This window comes from Gossypium arboreum, chromosome 1, assembly GCF_025698485.1.
Source record: "Gossypium arboreum isolate Shixiya-1 chromosome 1, ASM2569848v2, whole genome shotgun sequence".
NCBI classification, from domain to species: domain Eukaryota; kingdom Viridiplantae; phylum Streptophyta; class Magnoliopsida; order Malvales; family Malvaceae; genus Gossypium; species Gossypium arboreum.
The window spans coordinates 10,817,795-10,826,487 of record NC_069070.1 but is presented as its reverse complement, the minus strand read 5'-3'; the positions used below and the strand labels follow the sequence as shown (position 1 = coordinate 10,826,487).

At 35.5% G+C, this 8,693-nt stretch overlaps 1 protein-coding gene across 2 annotated transcripts; it reads left to right on the top strand.

Moving 5' to 3' along the window:
• Nucleotides 1–1,492: 1,492 nt before the first annotated feature.
• Nucleotides 1,493–5,039, top strand: LOC108483554 (metal-nicotianamine transporter YSL3-like). Of its 2 annotated transcripts, none has more exons than XM_053027379.1 (9): nucleotides 1,493–1,846; nucleotides 1,937–2,000; nucleotides 2,116–2,498; nucleotides 2,578–2,750; nucleotides 2,841–2,938; nucleotides 3,023–3,157; nucleotides 3,241–3,430; nucleotides 3,510–3,624; nucleotides 3,711–5,039. In XM_053027379.1, the coding sequence occupies exons 1-9, from the start codon at nucleotides 1,759–1,761 to the stop codon at nucleotides 4,637–4,639; spliced, it is 2,175 nt and encodes a 724-aa protein (XP_052883339.1). In that variant the 5' UTR covers nucleotides 1,493–1,758; the 3' UTR covers nucleotides 4,640–5,039. The 2 variants fall into 2 exon arrangements, with proteins under 2 accessions (XP_052883339.1, XP_017642500.1); XM_017787011.2 differs by having other exon boundaries at nucleotides 1,494–1,811.
• Nucleotides 5,040–8,693: the final 3,654 nt, after the last annotated feature.

Genomic DNA, 8,693 nt, shown 5'->3' with positions numbered 1-8,693 from the left:
TTACATTATTATTCCATTCCATCAAATAAAAATGTTAGTAAATTTTATTATGCCGTTGGTTTAAAACTTACAATGATTTCCTTTTGTTGATTCTACATAAAAATTGAAAAGATAAAAATATTCTCGTAATAATATAATTTACTTTGCATATAGAAAGATATTTTTATTTATTTTTAATTAAGTGGTGTTCAATTACTTTAGGTATATCATTGATTGAATTGGTGCCACAAGTCAATTGAGCATTAATGAGTATTGACTAAAACATCATTTCTTTACAAAGTAAATTATATAATTTTTATATCTTTTATATATAAAAAACACATGCATAATTAAATTTAAACATAAAATATCATTTAAAGCAAAATCTTATTTGCATTTATATCAAATTTTATAAATATACTTGTTATATAATTTTAGTTTTTAAGATATGAGAATTTTCTCTTTATATATATATAAAAACTGCTCATGCATTGACACTTGTCTAAATGCATAACTTTTTTTCAAAAATATATAAAAATAATTAAATTTGAGTTTTGGTATCTATATTATGCTCAAATTTAGGATTTAATTTTGTATTTTAATGCTTGACATAATTTAGTAACTCAATCTTACTTAGTTTAAATATTTTATTCTAATTAAAATGCTAACGTAAATTTTTAAGAATTATTAATATGGTTAAAGTTTATTGTTAAAATCAAGTTCATTATAATATAATTTTCTTATTACATGGTTACCCAATAAATATTTTTAGTTTCAAAATGTCACATTTACAAATTTAATAGAAAATTTTAACGATGTTAATAATTAAATTTAAATTTTAAATTTAAAAATAGATGAACTAATTTCCTAAAAGTAAAAATATAAATATTAAATTTTAAATATAGTAAGAATATTTGAGTATTAAATATTATTTAAACGTGAAGTGGGTGGGTGGGTATACTAATTTTTATTATAAATTTTATATTTAATTCATAAAATGGTGAGTTGTTTGTAATAAATAGAGAAAGGGTATGGTTACTATAATCTATCCCATCTACGATGTGATTGTTATTATTTTACTATTTTTACCATTTAAAACCAAAATTCCACAAAAACAACCAACATTGCAGTACACAACAACACAGTACAACTTAGAATTGTTGAATGGCAAAGCCCAGCTGTTTGGAGAGCGCGTCAGAAGCACGCTCGAAAAACAACACAGCATCGGAATCACAAAGGACAGCGACATCTAAGGCCAAGCTTTGATCAGAGCAGTATTGGGTGAACAACAACAATAGCCCCCACTGTCTCAAACTCTGGATTTTCTGATTGATTTGACTGAAGCCTTTGTATTTTGGCGTTCTGTTGAATGTCCCATCATAAAAAGCCCCACACACCATTTCTTGCATTTTTGTTGGGAGTCAACGCAAAGGATCGAAATTTATGGCCAAACATTTGTTTAAATGTATTGGGACGTCCACTGTTAGATGGTTAATCAATGTACTGCAAACCATATTTGTACTACATTTACAGTACATGAAAATCTTGCCACTAAATCCTTCGGTTGGGTTTGGTAACCCCTGCTTGCTTTATATAGAAACTAAGCAATTGTTTCCCAAACTGCGAATTCTTTGAATCGCTGATTTTGGGGGTCATCTTGGTTCAGATTTTGAATTGAATGCCCTGTTTTATTACATTCAATTGAGAATTTTGGCTTTTCCCTTGTTCTGGGGCTTGTGGCTTGTTCATTGTCCTTTGGGTGTTTTACACTATATTTGGATGTTTGGGATATCTTGTTGTATTTGCAGCTTTTTGCGGGTCAACTATCAAAGGTCAGAAATGAGCTCATTATTGTGTTGTTCATATGGTATGTTCTAAAATTACACTAAGAAAACCAGAAAAGCAAAGCCCAACTTGACGTTGTTTAATGAATTCTACTTGTCATATAACGGTGAAGAGTTTGAAGAACCAGATTTGAGGCTGTGTGCAAGATTTTTTTCCAAGGTCTGGTCTTTGCTGAGGTAAGCATTTTCATGTCTGCAAAGGCTGTCGATGTAGTTTCATTGCACTTTTCTTTTTATATATATAACTTTGATCAGGACATGTAAGTGAGGTTTTTGTGATGAATTGGACCAGATTTTATCCCACTGCCATTGGGAACATGAACATGGAAGAGATGAAGGAGATTGAGAGAGTTGAGAGACAAGATTCAGAAGAGATGAACAATGAACAAGAGGAGTTGAAGAGGATTGCTCCTTGGATGAAACAGATAACCATTCGAGGACTGGTTGCTAGCCTTCTCATTGGGATCATATACAGTGTGATAGTGATGAAACTCAACCTCACAACAGGGCTAGTACCCAACCTCAACGTCTCGGCTGCTCTTCTTGCCTTTGTATTTATTAGGTCTTGGACGAAGCTGCTTCAAAAGGCTGGAATTGTTTCAACTCCATTTACCCGACAAGAGAATACCATAATTCAGACCTGTGCGGTTGCTTGTTATAGTATTGCTGTTGGAGGTATATGCCTTCTTTTATTTGTTATATGCAATTCATTTTCTCTTCCTGTTTGGTAAATTTTATTGATTATTGGATGCAGGTGGTTTTGGGTCTTATCTATTGGGTTTAAACAGGAAGACATATGAGCAAGCAGGCATTGGTACAGAAGGCAATAATCCTTGGAGCATCAAGGAACCTGGGATTGGTTGGATGGTTGGTTTTCTCTTTGTGAGCTGCTTTGTTGGTCTTCTGGCATTAGTTCCACTAAGAAAGGCACGTGTATTGATTGCTTCTCTTTTGATCATAACATATAATATCCCAATGGTTAAGCATGATTTCCATTTTTTTTTTCTGTTCTCTCAGATCATGATAATTGACTACAAGTTGTCTTATCCAAGTGGAACTGCTACTTCTGTTCTCATTAATGGATTTCATACTCCTAAAGGAGACAAGATAGCTAAGTATGAAAATAAATTCTGAATCCATATCCATTTGGCAGCTTGTGAGTGTAGGAGAACTCAATTACGTAATGATTCATCTTGCAGGAAACAGGTTCATGGGTTTGTGAATTTCTTTTCACTTAGTTTCCTCTGGGCCTTCTTCCAGTGGTTTTATGCAGGTGGAGATAAATGCGGATTTGCTCAGTTTCCTACATTTGGTTTGAAAGCATGGAAAAATTCGTGCGTTCTCTAGTTTTATTATCTTCTCCATGTGATGTGATCATGTTTCCATAATGATTGATTGGAACAATTCAAATTTGCAGGTTTTACTTTGATTTCAGCATGACTTACATAGGAGCAGGAATGATATGTTCACATCTTGTAAATTTATCTTTGCTTCTTGGGGCAGTGCTTTCTTGGGGAGTAATGTGGCCACTAATAGGTGGGCTCAAGGGAGAGTGGTTCCCTGCAACTTTACCAGAAAGCAGCATGAAGAGTCTAAATGGTTACAAGGTCCATGGAGCTTTCCCTTAATTATATCTTGGCACCAATATTTGTACTCATTTCACACTAGTTTCCATATATCATGCAGGTTTTCATTTCTATTGCTTTAATCCTAGGCGACGGGCTCTACAATTTTCTGAAGATACTATTTTTGATTGCTAGAGGCATTCATACCAATGTGAAAGTTAGAAGCCTTAAAACATGTAAGCCATCAACTTCATAAAATGTGGCTAACGTCATGATTTGACACGCTGCACAATATTACTAACTTCCTTTGCTTGTTATTCAGTTTCCCATGATCAGAAGCAGCAACAGATCGATCTTCAACGGAATGAACTATTTGTAAGAGAGAACATTCCAATTTGGGTAGCATGTGCAGGGTACACCATTTTTTCAATCATTTCCATCGTTGTAATCCCTCTAATGTTCCCTGAGCTGAAATGGTACTATATAGTTGTTGCTTACATTCTCGCACCCTCTCTAAGTTTCTGCAACGCTTATGGTGCTGGTCTAACTGACATGAACATGGCCTATAATTATGGAAAAGTAGCCCTCTTTGTGCTAGCTGCCATGTCCGGAAAGGAAAATGGTGTGGTTGCTGGACTTGTTGGTTGTGGACTGATTAAGTCCATTGTTTCTATCTCTTCCGATTTGATGCATGATTTTAAGACTGGTCATTTAACTCTCACTTCTCCAAGATCCATGCTTGTCAGTCAGGCAATCGGAACTGCCATTGGCTGCGTTGTAGCTCCTCTTACATTCTTTCTCTTCTATAAAGCTTTCGATGTGGGGAACCCTGATGGTGAATATAAAGCACCATATGCTCTCATTTATCGAAATATGGCAATTCTAGGTGTGCAAGGCTTCTCGGCACTACCCCACCACTGTTTGCAGCTCTGCTATGGGTTTTTTGCCTTTGCCATAGCAGCCAACTTGTTGAGAGATTTTAGCCCTAAAAACATTGGGAAATGGGTTCCACTTCCAATGGCAATGGCCGTGCCTTTCCTTGTCGGTGCTTATTTTGCTATTGATATGTGTGTGGGGAGTTTGGTCGTGTTTGGATGGTACAAGCTGAATGGCAAGAAGGCTGATTTGATGGTTCCTGCTGTTGCATCCGGCTTGATTTGCGGAGATGGCTTGTGGCTTCTTCCTTCATCTATTCTTGCTTTGTTTAAGGTTCGTCCTCCAATCTGCATGAGCTTTTTCGCATCGACATAGACTTAGTTCCGAAGACATATAGAGGTAGAAAAAAATCACAGGCTTTGTTAGCTACATTTAACATAAATCGAATGTAGTAGTTGGATATGCATTCAACTTATTACAAACCAGTATAGTGTCCAATACACAAGCTGTCTTTGAGTGCTAGGTAAAAGGCAACATTTGAGACACGCACACACACAATCACACACGCATATATATAGATCTCTAAGCTGGTCTAATTTGACATGCAATTATTTGAGGTTGAAGTGGCAGGAATAGTTAATTTTGATGTATGTCAGTAAGAAAAACAAAATTGTAATAAGAAGTCAGTTTAGGTGAAGAATAAACATCAACATCCCATAAATGATTTAGGATATGTAACCTTGCTTTCTATTTTTAGTTGTATTGCTGGATAAAAGGTTTCCTTAAAGCTTTACTGTTTTCCTACGAGGATATCTTCTAATTTAGAGAAACAGCCCAACTTACTTACAACTCGAATGCAATTCCTTACTTTCCAAATTCCACAGTTAATTCAAAAAAAAAAAATTCCCACAAAGTTTAAGTAGCAGCTTTTCCTTTTAAATCGTTTCTTTACGGCTATTGAAAGCTCCATTACAAGCTAAAAGCTTGAATTCTCAACCACATTGGTACTCCAAATCAGGTTACTTAGGCAAAATCACATTTAACAAATAAATGCTTAAAAGGATTCAATTTTGCCATCATAAAGAGGACATCTAGTTGTCACATCTAAGAATCTTCTTGCCAATTCCTATTTAATCAGGATGCTCCTGTGGCACACATTTCTTAGGAAAATAATAAGCTTATACGTCAATTTAAATCTTCAAAATTAACTCAGGCTTTGCTTTATGGGTTTCCTGTAAAATTCTCATTTGAATCCAACTTCCATGGTAGAATATAAGCTGAATTAACGAGAAATTCCCTTTAGCATCATAGTTGTCATCACCTCCCCAAAGGGGAAAGAAATGACTTAAAAGATTACGTCCAGCTTCCTCACAAAAGGTTATGATTCTTTGATCCTACTGCCTTCCCTTATTCCTTAGGACCTTTACTGATTTATGAATATTTACATTTTGTTTAAGAAGATATACTCATTAGAAATTGAAGGTAACTCACATTATATCAAATAAAGGCATTTTTGCAAGTAAAAGACTGAGTTCAAATAGATAAGACTAATCACATGTGAGAGATCAAATTGATATCTACGAAGCATCGAAACATGAAATACATTGTGGATAGCAACCGGTCCAATACGTTCTATAATCTCATACGGCCCAATGAATCTCGGACTCAGTTTGCCTTTACAACCAAATCTGAGTATTTTCTTTCACAGTGAGACTTTCAAGAAGACTTTATCTCCTATCTGAAACTTTATATCTTTACGTTTCAAGTCTGCATATGATTTCTGACGATCTGATGCTGCTTTCAGACTTTAACGGATCACTTTCACTTTCTGTTCAGCTTCTCTGATCAAATCGACCCCGTGTATCTTATTTTCACTGAGCTCAGTCTAATACAATGGTGTACGACATTTACGACCGTACAAAGCCTCGTAAGGTGCCATTTTGATACTCGACTGAAAACTATTATTATATGCAAATTCAATCAGAGATAGGTATCATTCCCACGTACCTTTAAACTCGAGAATGCAGCATCTTAACATATCTTTAAGTATCTGAATGATTCATTCTGACTGATCGTCTATTTGCGGATGGAAAACAGTGCTAAAATGTAATTTCGTATTTAGTGCATGTTGCAGTTTCTTCCAAAACCGCGATGTAAACCTCAGATCTCTATCCGAAACAATAGATATAGGCACACCATGTAACCTCACAATCTGAGAAACATACAATTCAGCCAGCTTATCAAGTGAGTAATCTGTACGAATCGGAACAAAGTGAGCAGATTTAGTCAATCTATCTACAATAACCCAGATTGCATCTTTCTTACTCGGTGTCAACGGTAAACTGGATATAAAATCTATCGTGACTCTGTTCCATTTCCATTCAAGTATCATAATCGGCTGAAGCAATCCAGAAGGTACCTGATGCTCGGCTTTTACTTGCTGACAAACTAAACATTTTGAAACATAGTCAGAAATGTCTTGTTTCATATCGTGCCACCAGTAAAGCTGTTTAAGATCATTATACATCTTCGTACTACCCGGGTGAACAGATAACCGACTATTATGAGCTTCGTTCAAAATCATCTGAATCAACTCTGTATTTCTCAGAACATATATTCGATTTCTGAATTGCAAACATCCCTAGGCATCCACTTGAAATTTTGAATCAACATTCGAATCACATTGAGCTCGCTTTACTATCAAATCATTATCGACCTTCTGAGCTTCACAAATCTGCTGAATAAATAACGGTAGTGCTTTTAAATCGGTTATTATCGAACCATCATCAGACATAGCCATATGTGCATTCATTACACGCAAAGAAAACAATGATTTTTGACTTAGAGCATCAGTAACTACATTAGCCTTTCCTGGATGATAATCAATCACAAGCTCGTAGTCTTTTAGCAATTCTAACCAACGGCATTGTCTTAAATTCAGGTCTTTTTGAGTCATCAAGTATTTCAGGCTTTTGTGATCAAAATAAACATGACATTTTTCACCGAACAGATAGTGACGCCAAATTTTTAATGCAAACACGATAGCTGTCAATTCTAAGTCATGTGTCAGGTAGTTCTTTTCATGTGGCTTCAACTGTCTCGAGGCACAAGCTATAATTTTTCCTTCCTGCATCAAAACACAGCCCAAACCATTTAAAGAAGCATCATTATAAATAACAAATTCTTTACCTAATTCTAGCTGAACTAGCACTGGAGCTTTTGTCAAAAGGGCTTTCAACTGACCAAAACTTTTCTGGCACTTTTCTAACCATTCGAATTTAACATCTTTCTGTACTAGCTTTGTCATTGGGGTTGCAATCATAGAGAAACCTTTCACGAACCATCTATAGTAACCATCAAGTCCCAGAAAACTTTGGACTTTAGAAACGTTTATCGGAGATTTCCAATCAAGTATGGCTAAAATTTTGCTCGGATCTACCCAAATACCCGATGCTGATACAACATGGCCCAGAAAATTGACTTCGCTCAACCAGAACTCACATTTACTGAACTTCGCATACAATTGCTTATCTCGCAAAGTCTGTAACATAAGTCTCAAATGTTCGGCTTGTTCCGTTTCATTATGGGAGTAAATCAAAATGTCATCTATGTACACAACTACAAACTGATCCAAATACTGTCTGAAAATCCAATTCATCAAATCCATAAAAACAGCAGGTGCATTAGTAAGTTTAAAAGGCATGACTAAAAACTCACAGTGTCCGTACCTCGTTCGGAAAGCAGTCTTTGGCACATCAGAATCTTAAACTCGCAATTGATAATAGCCTGATTTCAAATCTATCTTCGAAAACACTTTAGCCCTTTTCAGCTTATCAAACAAATCATCAATCCGTGGCAACGGATACTTATTCTTTATAGTCACATTTTTGAACTGTCTATAATCGATGCACATTCTCATAGTTCCATCTTTCTTTTTCACAAATAAAACTGGTGCACTCCAAGAAAAGAAACTCAGTCGCGCAAAACCTTTATCTGTCAACTCTTACAACTGAGCTTTCAATTCTTTTAATTCAATAGGTGCTATTCTGTATGGAGCTATTAATATCGGAGTAGTTCCCTGAACTAATTCAATACTGAACTCAACCTCTCGAATAGGTGGCAAACCCGATAATTCTTCAGGAAACACATCCGAATACTCACACACAACAGGTACTGATTCAATCTTTCTTTCGGATACTTTACTGTCAAGCACATATGCAAAGTAAGCTTCACAACCTTTTCTTACATATTTCTGAGCTAACATCGAGGAAATCCCTGCCGGTAAACCATTCAGATCATTAGATTCAATCCGAATAATCTCATCATTCTGGCACCATAAATCAATAGTCTTTCTCTTGCAGTTTACAACAGCATCATGCAAAGTTAACCAATCTATACCCAAAATTATGTCAAACTCATCAAATGACAA